This window comes from Crinia signifera, chromosome 6 (assembly GCF_055691185.1).
Source record: "Crinia signifera chromosome 6, ASM5569118v1, whole genome shotgun sequence".
Classification (NCBI taxonomy): Eukaryota; Metazoa; Chordata; class Amphibia; order Anura; family Myobatrachidae; genus Crinia; species Crinia signifera.
This window is the reverse complement of record NC_139222.1, coordinates 269,145,265-269,170,258: the sequence shown is the minus strand read 5'-3', so window position 1 is coordinate 269,170,258 and position 24,994 is coordinate 269,145,265. Positions and strand designations below refer to the sequence as shown.

The 24,994-nt window shown below is 47.4% G+C and overlaps 1 protein-coding gene across 1 annotated transcript in view; it reads right to left on the bottom strand.

The window, feature by feature from the left end:
- Window positions 1-254: 254 nt before the first annotated feature.
- LOXL4 (lysyl oxidase like 4) overlaps window positions 255-24,994 on the bottom strand; it is an 81,686-nt gene continuing 56,946 nt past the window's right edge. Inside the window, exons 8-14 of the mRNA XM_083149570.1 lie at window positions 19,331-19,498; window positions 17,314-17,476; window positions 16,072-16,315; window positions 11,107-11,222; window positions 9,979-10,115; window positions 4,569-4,680; window positions 255-617 (exon numbers count right to left, since the gene is read on the bottom strand). Coding sequence (XP_083005696.1) covers window positions 547-617; window positions 4,569-4,680; window positions 9,979-10,115; window positions 11,107-11,222; window positions 16,072-16,315; window positions 17,314-17,476; window positions 19,331-19,498 — 1,011 coding nt within the window. The 3' untranslated portion in view covers window positions 255-546. The remainder of the gene's footprint in view (window positions 618-4,568; window positions 4,681-9,978; window positions 10,116-11,106; window positions 11,223-16,071; window positions 16,316-17,313; window positions 17,477-19,330; window positions 19,499-24,994) is intronic.

Here is a 24,994-nt window from a genome sequence, read left to right as displayed (position 1 = left end):
CCCTTCTCAAATGGACAAAACCATGCTGCACTGCAGGGGGGCAGATGTAACTTGTGTAGAGAGAATTAGATTTGGGTGGGGGTTTTACTTCAAACTGATATCTATCTATATTGCAGTGCTAAAAATGAAGCAGTCAGTATTTACCCTGCACAGAAACAAAATAACTTACTCAAATCTAAATCTCTCTGCACAAGTTACATGTGCCCCACCTGCAGTGCACATGGTTTTGTCCATTTGAGACGAAATTTGCCTTTGCAAGTGAACCAGAATAAGGGCCAATGTGCAGATACATGGAGTAAGCAGTACTCTTCTCCGGCCATTGTCCCTGTCCTTTTCCTGCTCCGTCCATGTAGCTTTAGATGCCTCCTGATGTTTGGTGGTCTTGTTTGCCGAAGGCCATATGGCAGCACCGGTTGTAGGGGGAAAAGTCTGAGGACCTGAGTGAGTTGAGTCTTTTGTTTCTTCCAATGTTAACCCCTTGTGTGTGTAGTCCGTCAGAGAGACCATTGTCTGTTGTGAAAAAGTCTCGGGAACGCAACAACAGGTTTACACGAGGTTGTTAGAGAGTCTTTGCTGGTTCTCAAACTCTTCTTCTAGGTCTGCGCTGTAGGCATCACCTGATGAAGGAGAATACACTGTGTCAGGGAGGTACCTTGTGACCAGGTAGGATGAAATATAAGTTCATATAAACACGCCGACCATCGAGTGATTTCTCTCCCTTTTGGAAATAAAAGTTTGTCTGAACTGACCTTTATTTCCTTCGGTGTCCGCCAATGAGGGGGCGGGTGCTGACGTCCAGTGACGCCAGTTGCCCACCCCGGCAGGCCTGCCCACATTCCCAGGGGAACACCCAGTGTTTTAATGGGGACACTCATAAAATTGTTGGGTGTTCCCATGATGCCACCCCCTGCACACCCCCTCCCCTACCTGTATGACACCTTGGTGCCTGCCGCCGTCCCTCATTATTCCAGCATTGTCTTCTTGCATGGAAGAGTGTAATATCTATCAGGAATGGGAAGGGGGAGGAGTCAGGACTGGAGGGGGGTGGTCAAGATTAAACAGTAAATCCCCCCCCCCCAGAAGAAAAGTCTAGATCCGCCCCTGAAGAGGTTCTCACGTGTCCCAGTGAAAACAATATGAAATGGCAGAACAACTGCCCCACATATCAGAACATCGCTCATATCTCCTATTTGTTTTCAAAATTCCATTGAATGTTCTTCTCATGCCCCCACATGTCCCCACACACTAATTACAGCCCTGCCACCTTAATTCAATGAATGCATTCTGTTTATGCACAGGTTTTGTATTAATGTCGGTCTAAAGGTGGCCATACACACGCAGATTTATCTGCAGATCTGTCTGGTTGGAACAAAAACATGGTTATGGATGAGAGCAAATGACAGTTGACCATTTGCTTGGAAATGCTGGAAAACAGACAAACTGTCACTCATCCATATCCATGTTTTTGTTCCAACCAGCCAGATCTGAAGATAAATCTTATTAGTGTATGGGCACCTTAACAGCGCTGACTTGAACGATTGAAAACGCAGCGTCCTACATGTTCTAACGGTGAAGCCAGAGAGTGTAGCAGCTGATTTCACTTAACAACATCACTAATGGCCGTGTGCTGTGGGTGCGGCAGAGAAACCCGCCAGACTGACAGCTCTGTCTGTGCAAATGTTTGTCTGTGAGGACTAATAATAGGTCTGACCGGAAGATGACAATTCTAAGAAGGCTACAAAAATAGAAGCAGCGTCTTTTGTGTTTGTTTGTAAAGTTTATAATTAGACTCTAGAGACTTATTATTAAGGACACGGTAAGTTGTGAACAGGAGCGTCTGCTAGATTTGGCACAACTCAACACGATGAGCTTAATAAATGAATAAAACAACCATGTTTCCACTGTATGTAGTGTGTGAAGATGCAGCCTGCCTTACCTGGAAGTCTTTGCTGTGACATCAGTACTGGCTTAGCAATGACCCGTGATGCTAATTGCAGCATATTTGTGAAAATGCAAATTGCGATAATTCCAGCTGATTTTATAGGTGAATATAATAAGCTGTGTGGTTTTTTTTATTATTATTATTTCAGAGGTGGATTGGCCATAGTGCTGACAGGAAAAATTCCTGGTGGGCCGATTGATATTACACAACCCACAGACAGCCCACCGTACTTCTAAATAATATTCCATGGCTACATTCAGATAACAATTCGCCCCTGACTATCCGTCACGCACCTTGAGGTTCTGGGGGGAATTTAATAGGATGAGACATTCAGAAAGCGAGAGATCTGGTAAGAAATCTCCCAGGGTTTTTTGTTTTTTAAAGTGGCAATCATTTAAAACCAGTGTGATTTTTGCAGTGTAAATGATTGCCGCTTTAAAAAAACAACCTGGAGATTTCTTACAAAATCTCTCACTTAATGATTCTTTGACCCTATTACATTTCACCCATAGCTCTGTTTATACAGTTACGTTCTATGTAAAGTTTTCACGAAATGTAATTTGTGAAATTTATGATTTATGTTCTTTATTTTTTTTTTAATTATATTCTCAGTTGCAGCGCCAACGCATGCACTCTACTGTAACACAAGGGTTGCCGACCCTCCCGGAATTTCCGGGAGTCTCCCGAAAATCCCTCCCGGATTCAGGGGGGACCCCCGCTGTCCCCCGGATCGCGGCATTAAAATGCTGCAATCCTCGGGTCTCAGAGGAGGGGGCGGAGCTAAAATGACACAATCGCGTCATTTTAGCTCGCCCCCTCCACGGGGATCCCTGAATTCGCTGGTTTAACAGCATGGGGGCGGGGCTTGGTGATGTCACGCTTAAGCCCCACCCCCTGAGCGGCTACTGAATCTCTCCTCTCCGGGCTTCTCCTGGAGAGGAGAATAAGAAAGTCGGCAACCCTGCTGTAACGATGGCGATTCTAACACCAGAAGCAGCTCGGTACTTGTGTAGTTTCACGGCGCCACCGCGCGCACAGTGAAACTTTGAAACTTGGCAGTCTGCCAGACTCTGTGTTTACTGTGCGCGTGCCGCTCTAGCTGTTCTCAGGGCAGCACGTGGCTGCTTTCCTTATGTAAGCTACGTTATCAGCATAGCGCTGGGCAGCAGCAGTGCACCCAGCGCTGACAGGTCACTGTGGTACTTGTAGTTCCACAGTGAAATAGGCAGTCCTGCGCACCGCTGACAACCCGGCAATTTAGACTACTCCGGCTATTTAGAAGTCTAGATTTAGACGTCTAAATCCAGACTCCCTGCAAACCGCTAAAATGGGGGCATCTAAATTTAGACGGTAAAGCGTCTAAATTTAGTAGGGTCTAGGGGTACACTATTAAACCTGTTCACAATGACACTAGTCGACGTAACAGCTGTTGACCCGAAGCGTGGCGAGCGCAGCGAGCCCGCGAGGGGCGGCGGTACGCGTCCTACGACCTTTTCATACCCCCACTATCCACGTCGGTTGATAGTTGATTTTATAAAGTGTGGCGAGCGCAGCGAGCCACCGAGCCCGAAGCGTGGCGAGGGGACGCGGATACCTGTGAAGCCCGCGAGGGGACACGGATACCTGTGAAGCCTGCTAGGGGACGCGGATACCTGTGAAGGTATCCGCGTCCCCTCGCGGGGCTCGCTGCGCTCGCCACGCTTTGGGCTCGGTGGCTCGCTGCGCTCGCCACACTTTATAAAATCAACTCCACGCCGACGTGGATAGTGGGGGTATGAAAAGGTTGTAGGACGCGTACCGCCACACCTCGCGGGCTCGCCACACTTCGGGTTGGCGTAGATAGTGGAATTAACAAGGTCGACAGCTGTAACGTCGACTAGTGTCATTGTGAACAGGTTTAATAGTGTACCCCTAGACCCTACTAAATTTAGACGCTTTACCGTCTAAATTTAGATGCCCCCATCTTAGCGGTTTGCAGGGAGTCTGGATTTAGACGTCTAAATCTAGACGTCTAAATTGCCGGGGTGTCCAGTTCAGGGAGTCTGGATTTAGACGCTTTAGCGTCTAAATTGCCGGGTTGTCAGCGGTGCGCAGGACTGCCTATTTCACTGTGGAACTACAAGTACCACAGTGACCTGTCAGCGCTGGGTGCACTGCTGCTGCCCAGCGCTATGCTGATAACGTAGCTTACATAAGGAAAGCAGCCACGCGCTGCGCTGAGAACAGCTAGAGCGGCACGCGCACAGTAAACACAGAGTCTGGCAGACTGCCAAGTTTCAAAGTTTCACTGTGCGCGCGGTGGCACCGTGAAACTACACAAGTACCAGCAGCTCTATACTCTAAGAAAAGCACATGAGGAGAGAAGGCCTTGCTTGTGGAAGCTTACATTCAAGGGGGGGGGGGGGGGGGTACAGGAGTGACAGTATGCAGAATAAATCTTTTATTTTTTTGCCTGTGATTTTTATTATTATTTTTCCTTGTCAGTACAATACACAAGAAGAATGAAAATATAAAAAAATTAGTGGGTCTTGGAGAGCACGTTTTAAAGTTTTGTAGGACAGGTGGAGAGTCTGATACGGAGGGGTAGAGAACACAGTACATTGGCGTGAAATGTTGTCATTCTTACCTGTGTGACAGTTGTGCACCCATATTTTGTGGCCGTCATATCTGCACCGACATCTCATCACGTTGTTCCTGAAATCCGATTCGGCTACTTCAAATTTTGGGTTCAAAACAACCTGTATTTCATGGGAAATGAGATGCAGCAATCCATTATTCACCCTAGAACATCAGAAATCTGCTGTAAAATAAAATCCTGAAGTCTAATAGACTGACTATATATGAGTTCCATTCGCCTAATCTGCGCGGTGCGGGGAAAAAACTAATAAGGCTGTAAACCTTACACCCAAGGTCGGCCTGTACAGTATTCCGTTAATGTGCACGTTATATATCAAACAGCTGCACTATGAATTGTATCCTTACCCCGGTGACATTGCGGGTAATGACTATAGATTTATGAAGAGTTATGGGTTGCTGGAGACAATGCAGTTTTGCTCATATTGATATGGTCCAACATGCAAACAAACACAAAAATGCTTCTGTGCCATAAAAAACAGATGATTTATGACCACGTTGATAAATATGGAAGTTCTATATTTGGAGTGAGCTCAGTTTTTATGTATGATCGAATATGTAAAAAAAAAATCTTTTATTTTATTTATTTGGAGTTTATAACTCATCGTTCCGCACAATTTTGTTGTGACAGATGGTGGGGTACTTGTGTATTATCACGGCGCCCACGATATTAAGTCGTACGATTTATAATCGCATGCCATACACCCGATGCGCAGCGATGCGATTTTAAATTGTATAAGCACCCTAATGGGGGCTCCTCTAGCATCCTCAAAAACGGTCTGCAGTACGGGGGCAGCCATTTTCTAAGTGTCAGTTTACATTAGCAGGAGCAGGGAGAGCCGCCCGGGACTGCAGACTGATGAGGCACAGCGGCAGGTACCGGCGGCGGCATTAAGTGGAGGCAGCGGGTAACAATAGCAGCCCCCCGGCGCCCTCACTTACTAAGCGCCTCCCCGCCACCGCGGGGGCTGCGGAGCTATAGTTACGCCACTGACTGCAATATAGATCTCAATTTAAAGTAAAACCCCACCCAAATCTAATTCTCTCTGCACATTTTACATCTGCCCCACCTGCAGTGCACATGGTTTTGTCCATCTAAGAAGGATTTTGTCAGAAAGAGTGAACTAGAATAAGGCCCATATTGAGGATCTCTCACAGCAACGTTGGCACTTAAAGGGTTAAAGACATACTTGCCTACTTTCTGGTTGCCCTCTCCGGTAGAGAGCAGCCAGCTCAGTGTGGCATGGGGGTGGGGCCGTCGGTGGGAGCGAAAAGGGGCGGGTCAGAGTGGAGCCATGGGAGGGGTGACTTGGTTGGGGGCATGGTCAGAGTGACCACATCATTTTAGCCACGCCTCCACTGTGCAATGCCAGCATTCCAGGCATTGCACTGCGGTGGACAAGGCTACAATGACGGACCCTCCCGCCAAGGGGTGGGTCAGAAAAGATAAAAAGCTCTGTGGGAGGGTTACCCCCTTTCCCCGTGGGGCCGGGAGGGGGGCCCAATTTCCGAGACCTTCTCAACCATTCCATGAGGGACGGCAACCCTGGTTAAACACAGTCTGGAACTCTGGGTATTAATTTCCTGTATGAGTTGATGAGTGTATATTCTTTAGTAAGTCTCAAAACAATACTCATACATATACTTGGATCTGATACATTTCCTGCAGATCAGATGTGCACATACTGTAAGTAGTGTTTAAACTCGGGCATAATGATGCTAATGTGTGTGTGGAAAACAGAAGGGGGCGGGGCCAATGCTGTGGGCGGTGCCAGATCATAATTAATAAGTAATAAGTGGCACCTCACAGGTGCTTGGCCTACCGGGAATCTTTCCTGAGAGGCCTAGGGCCAACCCACCCCTGTGCGTACATGTATTAGAAAAAATTATATATATATATATATATATATATATAGTAAGCTCCATGGAGAAGGGGCTGAGGTAAATGCCTGAAATATTCTCTGTATAGCACTGCGGAATATGTGTGCTCTATATCAGGGTTTTTCAACCGGTGTGCCGCGGCACACTAGTGTGCCGCGGCCAACCCTCAGGTGTGCCGCGCGACAGCTGATCACGGCGACACACCCAGGTCCTCCCGCAGCCGCCCGCCCTACTCCAATGGATGTGCGCGCCAGACGTCAGTGTCAGCGCGCATCATCCATTGTGCCCTCCCCCCCACCCGCCGAGACTCACGCCGCCCGCCCGCTCTACTCCAATGGATGTGTGCGCCTGACGTCAGTGTCAGCGCGCATCATCCATGGTGCCCGCCCCCCCACCCGCCGAGGCACACTCTGGACGGCTCCAGCATCATCCTATTTCCCACCCAGGCCGCGGCGCCCTCCTGTCTGAAGCGCGGCAAGCACCCCCAGGATCCACTCTCTGTCTCCTCCCTCCGCCTGCCTGCCTATTGGAGATCTCTCAGGCGAGCAGCTCCAGGTATGGGCATCTTGGTGTGGGCCATATGTTTGACGGGCATCTCTGTGTGGGCTACATGGGCATCTCTGTGTGGGCCTTATGTATAATGGGCATCCCTGTGTTGGCCTTATGTATAATGGGCATCTCTGTGTTGGCCTTATGTATAATGGGCATCTCTGTGTGGGCCTTATGTATAATGGGCATCCCTGTGTTGGCCTTATGTATAATGGGCATCTCTGTGTGGGCCTTATGTATAATGGGCATCCCTGTGTTGGCCTTATGTATAATGGGCATCTCTGTGTTGGCCTTATGTATAATGGGCATCTCTGTGTTGGCCTTATGTATATTGGGCACCTCTGTGTGGGCATTATGTATAATGGGCATTTCTGTGTGGGCCTTATGTATAATGGGCATGTCGGTGTGGGGCATATGTATAATGGGCATTTCTGTGTGGGCCTTATGTATAATGGGCACCTCTGTGTGGGCCTTATGTATAATGGGCATCCTTGTGTTGGCCTTATGTATAATGGGCATCTCTGTGTTGGCCTTATGTATATTGGGCACCTCTGTGTGGGCATTATGTATAATGGGCATTTCTGTGTGGGCCTTATGTATAATGGGCATGTCGGTGTGGGGCATATGTATAATGGGCATCTCTGTGTTGGCCTTATGTATATTGGGCACCTCTGTGTGGGCATTATGTATAATGGGCATTTCTGTGTGGGCCTTATGTATAATGGGCATCTCTGTGTGTGGCATATGTATAATAAGAGGTACAGTGTGGGGCATATGTATAATGGGCAAGTCGGTGTGGGGCATTTGTATAATGGGCATATCTGTGTGGGCCTTATGTATAATGGGCATGTCGGTGTGGGGCATATGTATAATGGACATTTCTGTGTGGGCCTTATGTATAATGGGCATGTCGGTGTGGGGCATATGTATAATGGGCAATTCTGTGTGGGCCTTATGTATAATGGGCATGTCGGTATGGGACATATGTATAATGGGCATTTCTGTGTGGGCCTTATGTATAATGGGCATCTCGGTGTGTGGCATATGTATAATGGGCATCTCTGTGTGCGGCATATGTATAATAAGCGGTACAGTGTGGGGCATATGTATAATGGGCATGACGGTGTGGGGCATATGTATAATGTACTATGTACTATAATAAACTAATTTTAAAGGAAATAATAACAGATATCAACATATTATATATAAATGTCAATATTTGTTATTACTTGTCTTATATTTGATTAAAAACTGTTGGTGTGCCTTGGCAATTTTAAAGTCTTGTCTGGTGTGCCGCGGCTTGAAAAAGGTTGAAAATCACTGCTCTATATAAATAACTGTCAGTTAATAAATAATCATACCTGTTGTTATTTGAAACCCCAAATAGGCCACTAATCCACACAAACTGTCACAAAAGTAGTCACATTTTCATAATTTTCTCAACGTTAAATCTACACAAATGTAGTTTCCGCCAACCAGCAAAAATTAGTGGGGTAGTCCCGCTGTAATTGGGACAGTTGGGTGGTATGGTGTAAACAAGGGCACCGACAGGACTGCCCTGGTAAAATGAAGGGGACGTGGTTACTGGAGTGCCATGGCCATGGAAAAAATGTTAAAAAATATTTTGTGCGGGCAGCACAGGTGGGTGGAAGGGAGGGATCCAGCGCGCACAGAGAGAGAGAGAGAGAGAGAGGACTGGCTGCTGCTGCCTCTCTCCTGAGCAGCGCGTGCTGAGATGGGGTGAGAGGCTGACAGAGCAGCGTCGAAAATAATAGAAAAACTTTAATATTTTTTGTATTTGCAATCCCTGGCTGCACGTTCTGTCATTCTGCTGATGTTTCTGCATTAATACATGCAGGGGATTGGTAACTTCTCCACAGAAAGGGGCTAATTCAGATTTTCCGAATGCGGGGCTCGCAGCGCAGAAATGTTATCGCTTCTTCCTGATTGACCAACAGAGGCATTCACGGGGAGGGAGGGGGGCAGGGGTGGCTGGCATTCCCGGGCATGGCAAAGCCAAAGACTGTGTTGCACAAAGCAGTTTCCTTGGCCTAGCAATTGCTAAGTCATTTTCTTTCTAATACAAATGGTCCTAGGCTACTGTTGCACATTATGTGTGTCTCCTCCCTGTCAATGGGCCAGATGTATCAAGCTTCAAAAAGTGATAAAATGGAGAGTGATAAACAACCAGCCAATCAGCTTGTATCTGTCATTTTTCAAACTCAGCCTGTAACATGGCAGGTAGGAGCTGATTGGCTGGCTGTTTATCACTCTCCATTTTATCACTTTTTGAAGCTTGATACACAGGGCCGGTGCAAGGCACCGTAGCGCCCCAGGCGAGGGGGGGTGGGGCGCCCCGGTGCCTACGGGGGGGGGGGGGGGGGGGGGGGTACCTGCGGCGCTGTGTGATCTGGCGGCGGGGTCCCTGCAGTGATGCGCGCTATTCGGCAGCCAGGCGGCGCGGGAAGCGCTGATGGGTTTGAAAACTCGCCGCACGCTGATTGGCTGAATCTCAGCCAATCAGCATGCGGAATGTTTTCAAACCCAGCAGCGCTTCCCGCGCCGCCGCCTGGCTGCCGGATAGCGCTATCCGGCCGGATGCGCGCTATCCGGCAGCCAGGCGGCGGTGCGGGAAGCGCTGATGGGTTTGAAAACTCGCCGCACGCTGATTGGTTGAATCTCAGCCAATCAGCATGCGGAATGTTTTCAAACCCAGCAGCGCTTCCCGCGCCGCCTGGCTGCCGGATAGCACGCATCACTGCAGGGACCCCGCCGCCAGATCACACAGCGCCGCAGGTACCCGGCACGGACACCCCTGCAGCCTCCATGCGAGAGGCGAGGGGCGAAGTGCCGCCCTCCAGTGGCTGGCGCCCTAGGCAAATGCCTAGATTTGCCTAGTGGTGGCGCCGGCCCTGTTGATACATCTGGCCCATTATCATAATGAGAGCATTAATATGATACTTTCTTCTCACCTGGAAAATGTAGTCTCCAGGTCCAACATCGGTTATGTCCACCCACTGACAATCGATGTCATGGCGATATGTGTCCCAGCAGCCCACGGTTATTCCTTGTTCTCCGAAGTTGGCGCACTCATAGCGTTTCTGTATTCCTGAGTATTAAAGCATTGCCATTAGTTATACGTTGCAGATTGGTGAATGTACTAATGGAGCAACAGATTGGAGGTAATAAAATAAGAATTGTTTCATGGTGTGTTATTTGGTGCAGGTAGAGAACAGAAATCAGATAGATAAACAATAAAAATATTAAACTGTCTCCATATAGCAGAGCATGTCATTTCCAATCCATATACAGTTAAAATGGTTATAAAATAATTTCAATTAGCATTTAAAATAGTCCTTCGGGCCCCTTAGGCGGTATAGCTCTCAAACGTAATTTGATCATCATGAGTGCTTTGATAGGTGACCTGCCCATTTTCCTGGTGGCTGGGAGCGCCACCCGATTTCCTGGAGCCTCTCAGCCATTTCCGGAGAGTAGGCAAGTATGAGGTGGGGCCAGATGTAACATTTGCATAGACATTTAAATTTGGGTCCGGCGTTGTTCAAACTGAATTCTAAATTGCAGTGTAAAAATAAAGCTAACATCTGTGATCTAAGTGCAAAAGCAGCCAGTATTTACCCTGCACAGAAAACATAAATGTACAATATTTGCTCTCCTTGCAATGCAAGCTTTGTGAACTACTGTACTTCTTATTATAGAAATGCATGAAAGTGTATTACTAACAATCTTGGTTACTCTCTTCATAATGCCAACATTGGAATACCAAGCTGTATTGTAAAGAGAGAAAATTGTATGTATTAAACTACATGATGTCACTGTTCCCCAACTTCAGCCCCCAGGGACCCCTCTCAGTACACGTGTTGCAGAACTCCTAGCGCTGTACACAGGTGTATTCCTTAGCTATTTATACATTTTTAAAAGATCCACGAGTGCTGCTAAATATTTCACATGTGATACTGAGGAGATCTGTACCACAAGTGCTGTTAGGGGTCCCTGAGGACTGTAGTTGGGAAACGCAGAATTAAGCTATGGTGGAGGACTGTGTATATTATATAGGTTGTGTGTCCTTGGGTATACTGTACCTTTTGCACAATGTGTGTCCTCCAGGCAAAAACTTGCTTTGTGTCCTTCAGCGACCTTGGATCCGTTCAAGGTCAGGAGGTCGTAGTGGGTAAAAACTTCAATACTGTGGTAATGCCTATTGGAAGAACAGCATAACAAGTTACATGTGGGCACCTGGTACCGGCATGGAGAGATTCTGTGGTGGAGCTTCACTTTAGTGTTGCACACAAGTCTGTACTCAGATCTTGGAAACTTTAGCAAACTGAGCCAGTGTCTACATACACAACTGTGGCTTACAGGCAATTCCCACCTACTGATCGCAGTTGTATGTGGTGGGTGTACCAGGGCAACCATAGGTCGATCACTGAAGATCGACATGGCTTAGGTCGACACATAAAATAGGTTGACATGGTTAATGTCAACAGGATTGGGAGGTGGACACCAGCATTATGTCGACAATGGCAAGGTTGACAGTCGAAAGGTCGAAATTAGTTTTTCACAGTTTTTTTGTCTTGAATGTCGACATAGTCAACATGGACACCGTCAAAGTGTGCCGCGTCCCCTCGCATGGCTCACTGTGCTCACCATACTTTGGGCACACTATTATATTCTCTCCAAAAGCCCTAGTGGATGGTAGGGCTCCGTTCCCGAAAATTTGGCCCTCCTCCCGGCTACCCGGAAGGGTGGGCGAGCCTCTCGCATTTCCCTGGATCCTTGACATTCTCCCTCATGTGTTCAATTACTTTAATTACTTTGCCAGTCATATACTGGAATCTGCGGGTGTACACAGAGAGATCATTACATTATTTTAGCCCTGCCCCTCCAAGTACACCCACGATTTGCGGTATTTACTGCAGTGGGGGTGGGGCTTGATGACGCAAAGCTCCGTCCCCGAAATGTCGGCATGCAATAGGTCAACCACTATTTGTCGACACATGAAAAAAGGTTGACATGTTCTAGTCTATTTGACAAAGTTTAGAAACAAGCAACAGGTTGACATGTATATAGTTGACACAGGAAAAGCCGACACAATTTTTTCATAATTTTTGATGTCATGCACTTGCCATATATTCTCCCTCTATACCCACTGGAATGACAAACTATGAACATGTCGACATTTTGCCTGTATCGACCTTTGATAATGTTGACGTAGGCCATGTCGATCAATAGTGGTCGACATATTCAGTGTCTACCTAACAACATCATACCCTTTGCATTGCATTGGCCGGCTACATTCTGTACAGACAGAAGGAACCCGGTATCTCCGGCAGAGAGAGATCCATCTGTGAGATTCTCCTCATTATAAAGCATCAGTCACCTATCTGTACAGTATCAGGATACAGTGTGCGAACCCCATTCATTGTGTATAGAAATGTCCCACTGTATATAAGAGAACTGAGACTTCAGATCTAGAAAGGAACCTTAAATCTAAGTAGAGGGAAAGGTAAGGTGGCCCAGACATGTAACAGTATCTAGCACGCTAAGGTCGCGGTACAATGTAACCTCTGGCTTTATATCAGAACGCCCGCAGAGATCACTTCCTCTCTGAACCAAACCTTAATTAAAAGGCCGCAAAGCCTGGCACCTCTTTATCTAGGACACAATGCTGAAAGCCGCGACGTTGATCCATTGTTTGGCACATTGTCAGTTAGAAATGATGGCGTGCCCTTTTACTGGTTGGGAATATGAGCGGCCTGTAATAGCGCGTCCGTCGCTGGGAAATTCTCCCAGGCCGAGCAGTCGGGGGTTTGGTTGTGGTACACTGATCGGAATCGTTGTAGCAGACAGGCGTGGCGTTTTGGCTCTGATAGAGATGCTGGGGGAAGCTTATATTAACCGCGGACGCTTTACTGCTAATAGAAATCACTTTCACAGCGCTTAGCTGTTGCCTGCTGATACAGACAAGTAACCGCTGGGAGAGAGGGCTCGTTAGAGAGAAGCACATCTAGCGTGATCACAACTTCTATAATATATTTTTTTTTCCTCGCTTGGGCTCCTGCCTGGATAAAAATCCATCATGATCAAAGGAAATGCTTAATGCTATTTCTTAAATCTTTTTATTTTATTTTCCCAGAAAAATAATTGTACATTAAAGCACAACGGTCACATAGGGGATCATTCAGGCCTGCTTGCTAGGCTGCGTATATTTCTTGCCTATTGAGCAGGTAAAAGCCACTCCACTGAAGTCGGGCACACCCCGCCGCCTGAATCCCTATGCTGCGATGCGAGCGGGTGTGTACGTTTACACATCCGCTCGCATGCGCCCACACAGAGGAAAAATTCTTTGATGGTTACTTAGTGTTTATTCTAGCACCCACTATCTTTGAAAATCCATGCAGTTCCTCTTCCCTGCCTGGGGTGTCGCTGTCTGCTGTGGTGTTTCTAGCACAGGTCTGGTTTGCTTATCAGTGCTGATATACAAATCAAACTGTGCTAGAAGCACCACAGCAGACAGTGACACCCCAGGCAGGGAAGAGGAACTGCATGGGTTTTCAAAGATAGCGGGTGCTAGAATGAACACTAGTTACTCACCATCGAATTATTGTTTTTCCTCTCTTCGTAGATAAAAGTGAGCCTTAACTAACTTTTATCCTGGCCGTTCCAAATTCATGGTGGGTGTTGACCTCATGTGACATCATCTGCCCGCCCCAAGAAGTCAGGGCCGTGCCTGCGTTTTCTGGGGTATGCCCAGTGTTTTTATGGGTGTGGCCACCGTTTTTGTGGGCATGACCATGATACGCTGGGGGGGGGGGGGGGGGGCGAGCAACTGCCCCCTGCCTGTCAGTCAATTTGCAAATTAATTTCCCTGTGTATTAAGATAGATCTTCTACGGAGGGGGAGTCAGGTTAGGACACTTAGTAAAATCTCATCCATCTCTGGATCTGGTTTTACCAGTTACCCTTGTGACACAAGCTGGTTCCCAGCATGTTTCTGCGCTAGCTGATTCTAGGGAAGCTCGGAACTTCATTACCTCCAAGTTTGTCAGGAAGATGTAGTAAGATTGTCGGCGGTGATATTACGCATGAGATAGCTCCAGTCACTCCCATTCCCTTCAATAAGATCATCAGGGACTGGTCTTCCTGCTGCCTATGCAGAATTCAAAGACGTCTTTAGTGAGGAAGATGCCAATGTGCTACCTCCCCACTGAGAGTGGGATTGTCCCATTGAATTACTCCATGGAAAACTCCCTCTGAGTGGACGCACATATCCTCAGTCTGTACCTAAATCCAAGGCAATGTCATGATACATCCAAGAAAATCTACAGAAGGGATTTATACGTCCTTCTTCCTCCCCAGCGGGAGCAGGGTTTTTCTTTGTGAAGAAGAAAGACGGGTCGGGTCTTCGCCTATGCATTGACTATAGAGGTCTCAATGACATAATAGTCAAAAACAGCAACCCCCTTCCGCTAATTTTTGAGCTCTTTGAAGGGACAAAGGTTTTCACCAAGCTAGACCTTAGAGGCGCCTAGAATCTGATCAGAATCCGCAAAGGCGATGAGTGAAAAACAGCTTTCAACACCAGGGATGGGCATTATGAGTATCTGGTAATGCCATTTGGACTTTGTAATGCCCCCACTATTGCCCCTGCTGTTTTTCATAGGTTCATCATTGAGATCTTCAGAGATGTCTTATACAAATCTCTCATAGTATACTTCGACAACATCCTAATCTTTTTACCAGGATCTCTAGTCCCATCATTGCCAAATTGTCTCGTCATCAAAAAAATAATTGTGTGGTAAACATTTTAAATGTGTATTTAAAGTATCCTATATACCCATCTTGGGGTACGTTATTTCAGGTTCAGAGTTAAGCGTAGATCCCAAGAAGCTTGATGCTATCACAGGATGGTCAAATCCCACCACGCTTGTCCAGCGTTTCATTGGCTTTGTCAACTACTATAGAAAGTTTTATAAAGGGATTTTCTGCCCTCATTTCTCCCATTACGGCTTTTATCCAAAAAGGAGCCAATCCTTCAGTGTAGTCGGAAGAAGCGTCATCTGCATTTCATCTGCTGAAACAAGCCTTTTTCTCTGGTTCCATCCTTTAGAAGCTGAACACTGATAAACCCTTCTCCCTGGAAGTTGATGCCTCTAATGTTGGCGTCACTGCGGTTCTCTCCAAGACTGCAGTAGATTGTAAACTACATCCTTGCGGCTTGTTCTCCCAAAAATGTCTTCCTGCCGAGAAGAATCGGCGACCAAGAGCTATTGGCCTTTAAGTTGGCATTGGTTGGCATTGGAAGAGTGGAGGTATCTCTTGGAGAGTGTTAAGTTCCGGATCAACATCATCACCGATCACAAGAATCTGCTCTACGTTTAAACAGCTCAGTGCCTGAATTCCCATCAGTCACGATGGTCTATGTTCTTCTCAAGATTTGACTTTAAGATCCAGTATCGCCCTGGCTCCCAGGACGTAAAGGCGGATGCTGGATTATAGTATTTACATTCCTGTGGAAACTAGGAGGTGCTATTGCTTAATCATGGCAGCGGTTACAGTGAGAAAGACCTAATGTATCCTGTAAATCAGGGGTGGCCAAACCAGTCCTCGAGATCTACCAATGGTCCCCATTTTCAAAATCACTTAGCTGGTGCACAGCTGTAGTCATTACTAACTGTCATATTTCCCACACTCCCTAGCTGGTGCACAGCTGTAGTCATTACTAACTGTCATATTTCCCACACTCCCTAGCTGGTGCACAGCTGTAGTCATTACTAACTGTCACATTGTCAAACATGCTGCATTCATTCCTACTATAGATCCACAGGTTGGCTGACATACATGAACTGTTGGTAGATCTTGAGGACAGGTTTGGCCACCCCTGTTGTAAATGGAGGTAGTGTGGCAGCAAATCAGACAGACGTTGTAATGATATTTCTAATTCTAATACAAAGTTTTTAGAAAAGTAATAGTTTATATTATATTATTTAATTTCGTCATATTCTATCATCTATTTTGCATTGTATTCGCGGTGCCTTAAACAGATACCTGTGACATTCGTGCCAGACCCAGGTGTGCCTCCCGTTCCGTGGGGTGAAATCCGCTCTGCCAATGTTGTGTATCTGAGAGGAGAAGCGGAGCAGCCTTCGGTGCCCATACGGCCAGGACATGTCATCTGCTGATTTGGAAAGGCACTCCTCTTCGTGGGCACACTCCAGCATGTGGAGGGGGCGGTCCTCTAGGTAGGCAGACTCCTGTGCCAGCTGGGCATTCAGTATGAGGTCCGGTGCATCTAGCAGGAGATTACACGGATTACACTTCAGCCTGGAATGATTCTCTATAATAATTTTGGCACTAACGTCTAAGATGCCGCAGTGATCGGCAGTGCCAGTAGCAAGAACAGGGCATACATAAATCATCAGGGACATGCAAGGTATACAAAATAAAGGTAGACATTAAATCAAATAACATGATATCCTTACCCCTCTTTTCACTGCCATAGATATCCCGGGTTATTGCACATAAACACGCAGCAACCTGGGATATTGGGCCTGATTCATACCTGTTTGCTCTGTTGTGAATTCGCAGCATAAGCGATTATGGGATGACCGCCCGTGCGCACGGTACACTGTACGAAGACAGACAGTTTTTACTCAGGCGTGGCGGTATGGGGCGACCTTTACCTGCTCGATGGGCTCCAAAAACTTGCAGCCCAGCGAGAAGGTCTGAATCGGGCCCATTGTGCAGTATAAAAGCACCCAGTTAAAAATGACCCGGGTCGAGGAACCAGGCATAGCAAGCAGAGTTTGGATGCGGATTGAACCCAGTGTTCACAACAATGAAACAGCCGGCGCTGGGAGATGATTTCATCTCCCAGTGTGGTCACAGGACCCGCCTCCAGTGATGTCACCTACCCGGCATTACACCGCATAGGGGCACCACCAGTGTAAAAGGAGTTTCAAGCTGGGTCACACCAGGTTGGAGCTGGGTATAAAATCCCTTGTGCAGCCTCTCTCTGCAGTGGTATAACTGAGCCGAAGTTAAGTTAAAGTTGATAAAGAATCAGGAGTGACAACACATGACAGCGGCATGACTCGGACAGTGGTATGGAAATATTGTGCATGGAATTATGTGTTGTAGTTTAGTGTAATAATATTGTACATGTGCATGAATTACTACTGACATTGCATCGGGAAAATACTATCTCACAGTAACTACAGGCATCCAATTCCTCTGAGAGATGCATTCTTCTTCTGAGTAATAGAACCCAGGACCATATATGGAACTTACGCTCTGTACAGGAGACCCCAGCAGAGCGACGGCCCCCTCCTCGTGGGCAGTGTACCACACCATGGTAGCGGCAATGCTGAATAGACATCTCTGTGCCGGAGCAACGTACGCCACTTATGACAACATCGTCAGCGCCAGGCGTCCCTTGCCAGTACCATGTCTCCTATAGTGGGAAAGCAAAGAAGGTCAATTTATTCGGGCAATATGTTACAAGTTCATTTAAAGTCACTATTATGTGTTAAAGTTAAATGAAATCACTATTACACATGGCTACCATACATTCACCCGGTCAGGAATCATGTCCAGAGGAGCATGGGTGCCAAGTAACAACTGGATCTTTCATCCTCAAAGGTTGGGATCTCATTTTTTGTTGAGCCTCCATGTAACAATGGACTGCAGCCCTGCACAGGTGCGGTACGGTGTTGGAATACATCGGGATGAACCTACATTGGGAGTTTGTAAGTTATAGCGTGACCATATCAGACTGCCACAAGCTGCAGCTGGTGGCGGCTCTGACTCAGCGTTCCATGCTACCCGTGTCTCAGTAGGGGTAACTAGGCCAGACTCTCGGTCATCCAATCACGCTGCAGCAACGGAGCCAGATAAATAGGACAAGTGGCAAAGCTTTGGCTGAATTAGGTTTTTGTGGCCTAAGAGGTATATTCTAGGAGGTACAAAGTTACAGCTACAGTATATAGAGCCTGATTTTAAGGGGGGGTGGGGGGATTTACTAAGATGGGAGTTCTATATTTGATTGGTTGCCCATAGCAACACTCAAAAATAGAACTCCCATCTTAGTAAATTTCCCCCTCAGTCGGAGGTAACAGTGGGCGGGATGGACATCCAGATGTAGACAGCCAGAAAATCGACATACAGATATAGCCATACTTAGTATTTCCGCCAGCGCGCCATATTGCTAAAGCTGGCGGATGGCGGACGGTGGTACAAGGACTTGCGAGCGTCTGACATGCTCGTGCATCCCATTGCCGGGAATGGGGCCCTCGCGTTTCCCATTCTGGCGGAGATCGCCGAATGGAGCATGGCGGTAGTCACGCCGGTATCCTCTCTGATGAAAGCGGCTTTAACTGTACATGGGTGGATTCCCGCATTAGGAGTACATTTACTAAAGCTTCTAAAAATGAAATGAGGTGATGTTCTCCATAGCAACCAATCAGATTCTGTCTGTCAGTTCTCTGTTGTATCCTAGAAAATGAAAGCCATCATCTGATTGGTTTCTACGGGCAACATCACCATTTCTCATTTTAAAAACTTAAATTTACCCCTTAGTAAAAACCAGTAAGCAGGCTGCCGCATCTATACGATAAAGCACCCGAAAAAGCGTTCCGTTCCGAATCAGACTCGTAGTCTTTAAGTCTCACTTTGTTTTGCCATCCCATATCCGCATTTCTTGAAATATATAACTTCTAAATGAAGCTCGTTTGCCGCAACCCATGTCTCAGGCGACCGCTGTGCGCCGCGGTGGGAGTAGGAAACGGGGGCGAACTTAAAATGAGCACTTTAGTTTCCGCCCCATGTAAAATGAGGCAAATATTTGATGAAAACAGTTTTGAAAAGTTTTTTTCATCCCTCAGTTCAAACGCAGAATACATGATTCCAACCCCTGGGTCGCAGCAGCGCCTGGCAACAAGGAGCGACATAAAAAGAAACCGCCGTTACCATGGTAACAGCAGCAGCACCTGCAACTCACAGTTACAGACAGGTAAGGGGTTCTATATTACTATATATGCCCCATAATGTACAGTGGACAGATATTTATTAGTATATCTGACAAATTACATTATTATTATTATTATTATTATTATTATTATTATTATTATTATTATTATTATAGAAAATTAAAAAAAAACTTAAAAAATAAAAGTTCAGCCCTTGTAAATCAGTAACTGCAATTGACATTTTCGGGGGACCCGTCTGGTTACTGTACGTGTGTTTCTTTCCGCACTCTTCCTGCACAAACAGACTTGTAATTGTACGAAGGCATGCAGCCGCTCCTTACTTGTAACGCGTGGTTGGCAAAGCCCAGGCCTAATTGCCGACACACAACCATGGCCTCGTTTATACTCCAGAGTTCTCCGCACACCGCTCCCCACTTCTTCACACCTTTAATTACCATCTGGACTTCCACTTTGCCCTCTTCATTCGACCTTCCTCCCACCAGGCGTATCTGCAATAAGAAAAAAAACACACTTGATACAGTCATTTTCAGCGCCTGCTAATCAGTGGGATTGTTAATTATGTAAAGGTTAAAGCAGACTGATTAAAAAATTTCTTGGGAAAGAACATCCAGCGTACAATATGAGTGATTACCCAGAACAGCTTTATTGCAGCGAAATAATATATCAGTGGGATCGTTATTTACTCACAAAATGCAAAAATGGTTTAAGCAGACGCTGATAGACAAAATGCTGTAGACTGCGGGTGATGCATTTGGGCAGGATGTGCTGACACACATCGCAGTGATGCGCGGCTGCGATTATATGCGCCATAGAATCCTTTACTGGGCACCTCTTATGGGACGTGAGGGGAAACTAGCAACGGTGCTGATTGTTTCTGTATGTGTCACTCCATAATTGCACATGTGGCCATCACATCTAATTGCCCACAAAGAGTCAAGGACTAAGTAAAAACCAGAACTGCACTAGACCCCGGAACGCCGGACCGGACAGGCTCCAATCCACAAACTGCAGTTCCGGAGCTTGTAGTGTCCCATGAAGGGGGTGCCTGATCGGGGGGTGTCCAGCCTCCCCGTATGGTCTGGACCATTACTACAACCCCAGACCATACAGAGAGGCTGTCATCTCCTCCCCCCCTTTCTGGTGACGTGTCACAGGCACCTCCACCAGATAGGACACCCCCCAGATAGACCCACCCCCCCGGGTGGGGCACTACAAGCGCTGGAATGGCAGAGTTTAATTAATGGAGCCTTTCCGGTCCAGCGGTCCAGAGTCTGTTCTTTTTCCGCGTTTTTACCCATTCCCAAAAGCCATGGCGTGATGAGGCATAGTTTCAGTATGGAACACAGCACAGGTTGTCAACAGGGTGCGATAGGAACTTGGAATGTATCAAACCTTCTAAAAAAGGACACGTGGAGAAGTTTCCAATAGCAACCAACCAGATACAGATACTACAGAAGCTATCATTTTATAGAAGGCCCTTTAGAAGCTTTGATACATCTCTCCCTCAGTTATGAATGTACTATCACAAGAAGTCCACCAAAATCGACCTTCCAAAGTGGGCACAAAATGAAATAATTGGGAAATTGTTTATGGAGCCCCAGACATGCAATAGCCTTTCAAGATAGCCCTGGGAAGCGGAAGGCAGACAGTGTTCCCAGACCAATCACAGCGTGTCCACATAAATCTGTCCTCCAATCACATACAATATCATCATTTTGTTTGCCATGGACATTGTGACAAAGCCATGCCATACGTCCAACCATGCAGACCTTATACATGCCTGCACTGTCCTATATGGGCCTGATTGATATGGGCTGAGCCATCCCGTCTCTCAGTAACCTGGGCACTGGCGCTGGTATTGAATGCAGCTGCTGTTTCCTACTTGGATGCTAACCTTGGTGAACAAGAGTGAGTACAAGTGAGCACCAATCCTACTGTATGTGCCCAGGACACTATGGAGTAAATTTACTAAAATGGGAATTCTATTGGACGTAGCAGAGCGAATAGACCTCACATGAACACGGGCAGCGAAGTCACGCCCATAAAACCGACAAACCCGTTCGTTCGTATCTAAATCCAAAGGAGATTGGTATGCTACTGCAGTACCCTAACGTGTTCACACGGAGCTCGGCCTGTCCGCTCTGACATCCAGTGTGCAGCCAAGCGGCGGTTGAGCGAACAGGCTCTGTGGGTGTTTCACACACCACACGCCGAATTCGCTCGGAAGTAATAACCAACCCATTCCTCATTTTATAGTGTTCATTGAAATCCATTTACTAATTTCCTTCCCCAATTACGCTACTAATTAACCCTTATTACATGTGTCTTTCTTGTGTTCTGAAACTGCCACTTTCCTAAGTAACTCTCAATCTATGTGTCCCACAAAGGTTCTGGAAATGAATGTCACTATCTCCTTTGTTTTTTTTTGTGGCCTAAAAGCTGATTAAAGTTGAAAACTTTTCTCTTTCAATGGTCCTGGTGACACAGCTCAACATTGGGATGTAGGAGGGTCCGCAGGAGCCAGGCACCTATCCTAAAGCTTTTGGAGGGTAGGCTCCTCCCTTCTGCATCCCAGACTCCTCAGTTCGTGTTAGGTGCCCACTGGAGTGGGTGCTATTCTAAAAGGCTGCTGGAGCAGCCGAAGGATTAGAGTTAGTTAGGAGTTTTTTTGGTACTTATGAGTTATCTGGGCGCCCGATTTTTTTATTGTATGCCTTAAGTTAAGGCATACAATCAGATGCGATGCGATGCGATATCGCATCGCATCGCATCGCATGCGACCATCGGATGCGATGACCCGATTTTTCCATAGGAATCAATGTTAAAATGGACGGAGTCCATTTTAACATGGAATTCAATGGGAAAAAGGGGTCCTTTTCATACCCCTACTATCCAAGTGGGCATGGAGTTGGATATAAACCTGTGGCGAGCGTAGCGAGCCACCGAGCCCGAAGCGTGGCGAGCGAAGCGAGCCCCGCGAGGGGACGGTATTCTGTGTCCCCTCGCGGGGCTCGCTACGCTCGCCACGCTTCGGGCTCGGTGGCTCGCTACGCTCGCCACAGGTTTATATCCAACTCCATGCCCACTTGGATAGTAGGGGTATGAAAAGGACCCCTTTTTCCCATTGAATTCCATGTTAAAATGGACTCAGTCCATTTTAACATTGATTCCTATGGAAAAATCGGGTCATCGCATCGCATCGCATCCGATGGTCGCATGCGATGCGATGCGATGTGCCCGATCCGACCCGATTTAGAAATCGGGCGCCCAGATAACTCACAAGTACCGTTTGTTTATTTTATTAACTTTTACACTAGCTAGGTAGGCACAGTGTGAGAATTCTTACTGAATCCTCACACTGACAGCGCAGCAGGAGCTGACAGAAGCGCGTCCTGTCAGCTCACTGTGCACATGGGAGACGCTGTCTGGTCTCCCTGTGCAGCGCTTACAGCTTCTATTAAGAAGCTGCCTGGGCTCCGGAGCGCTCTGAAACCGGCTTCACGCTAGGTGGGGATCATGGGGGACAGGCGCTCCGTGATGACGGCGGCCATTTTCTGCGGAGCTTACACACTGAGCTCCTATATGAGAGGACAGCAGCGTGTTACAGGCGCGTTCCAAGTGGTCCCCAGCAGAGGGGGAGACACTGGAACTTGGAGATCCTGCAATGGGAGCAGCTGTCTGGGGGTGGTTGGCGCCAAAAGCCACGAACCCCGCAGCAGCAGGGACTTGGTCTCTTCCCTCACTCTGTTTTGGCACCATTCGGAACGCTTGCAGCGGAGCTGAGCTGGCTGACAGATCCTGGCAGAGTGATGGATTTCCTGGGCATCGTTTCCCCACTTCTGAAGGCTTCAGACAGATAAGTGACTGTGTACATTGGCTCTGTATAAAACGCCTGTACATTTTGCGCTGTGACTGTGTTAAATTTACATCATGTCTGAGCAACAGTCTGTGGCTTTGGGGGAGGGAGCCCTTAATGCATTGAGCGCTTGCAGTGTTTGTACACTGAAATTTGCCCCTGAGCAGATGGCCAATGGGGGCTTGTGTATTACATGCGCTGCTGTGAGACCCATGGGGAGTGAACCCCAGAGGGTAGAGCAAGCAGAGCCTGCGTGGGCCAGTGCCCTGGGCAGGTCTGTGAATGCCTTAGTGCAATTGCTGGATAGGCAGAGTGATGTGTTGGTAGCTTCCCTGAGACCTAGTTCATCATCTCAGCAGTCCTCTGGCTCCTTGCCTCTGACCCAGGCAGATCCAAGCTTCTTACAGGTCATGCAGGATACTGCAAAAGGGATCAGCAGGTTTAATGATTTGTTAGACAAATTTGATGGTAATACTGTGGGGACCCCTAAAAGGTTTTATTCAGTGCCGTTGCTTGTTGCTGAAGAGGAGGGAGAGTACACAGACATCCCCTGGGATCAGGGTGATGATTCTGAAGAGTCCTCAGCCTCAGGGTTGGAGGACTTTATTACTGCTGTTAAGCAGGCTTTGAATTTGTCTGTGGAGGATAAAACTCCTGCAAAGGGTGTTTTTAAACGGCAGCGTAAGGAGACTGTTACCTTCCCTGCGGATGAAGGTTTACAGGATCTATTGGAAGGGGCTTGGAAAACGCCAGATAAAAGGCTGCAGATGCCTAAGAGATTTTTAAGTCTATACCCCATGCCTGAGGCTCATGCAGACCTCTGGGAAAAAGTTCCGGTGGTGGATGCTTCTGTGGCTCGGCTTTCTAAAGCCACGGTGCTACCTGTCCAGGGGGGGGGGGCAGCATTTAAGGACCCCGTAGACAAAAAGCTGGAAGGTAACCTCAAGGCAATATTTGAGAGGGTAGGCTTCACTGTACGCCCGCATATAGCATCAGCCTGGGTCTCTAAGGCCATGATTGTGTGGGCCAATGACCTGTGTACAATTTTACATGCTGATCCATGTGTGTTGCTGCTTGCTGAGAAGCTTAAAGCAGCTGCGGAGTATGTGCTTGAGGCTGAGGAGGAAGCTCTCAAAATGGCTTCCAGAGTTTCCACAGTGTCCGTCAATGCTAGGAGAGTGCTTTGACTTAAAGCCTGGGAAGCGGATAATGAATCTAAAAAGGCCTTAGAGGCTTTAGCTTTTAAAGGAAAGCTGTTGTTTGGTTCAGAGCTGGAAGAGATTATTAAGCAGGCCACGGGAGGCAAAAGTACTTTCCTGCCGGCTCCTGCAGCTAAGCAGGCCTCAAGGTTTTCTGCTTTCAGGCCGTCTTTTCGGCCCTCCCCTAGAGGGGGTGCGTCCTTTCGTGGACAGTCCTTTAGGGGAAAATTTCAGTCCTCCAGGGGCAAGGCCCCTAAGTCAAAGTTTGGTTCCTTTAATAAGAAACCAAGCACCAAAGGTGAGGACAAGCCCTCAGCATGACTACCTGGGAATTATCCTGACGGTGGTCAAAGTGGGGGGACGTCTGAGATGGTTCAGGGACACTTGGGCATTGTTGGGCCGGGATCCTTGGGTGTTGAACATTACATCCCAGGGTTACAGAATTCCCTTCAAAGGTCTTCCTCCGAGAAGATTCATTCCTACACCACTACCAAAGGAGTCTCGGCGCCGGGCTGCTCTTTTGGGGGCGGCTCTATCTCTTTGAGAAGGGTGTGGTGATCCCTGTCCCTCGAGCAGAGTGGAAGAAAGGCTTTTATTCCACACTGTTTTTGGTGCCCAGGCCAGACGGGTCTTTCAGACCAATCTTAAATCTAAAGTCTTTGAATCTCCATCTGTGGGTAGACCATTTCAAGATGGAATCTCTACGGTCTGTGCTGCTAAGCTTGGACCAGGGAGAATTTTAGGCATCCATGGATGTCCAGGACGCATATCTTCACGTCCCTATCCATCCGGAGCATCAGGCTCTCTTGAGGTTTGCGATAGGAGACCTGCATTTGCAATTTCAGGCATTGCCCTTCGGTCTGGCCACAGCGCCAAGGGTATTCACCAAAATTATGTCTGTATGGCGGCTGCTCTCCGCCTGAAAGGAA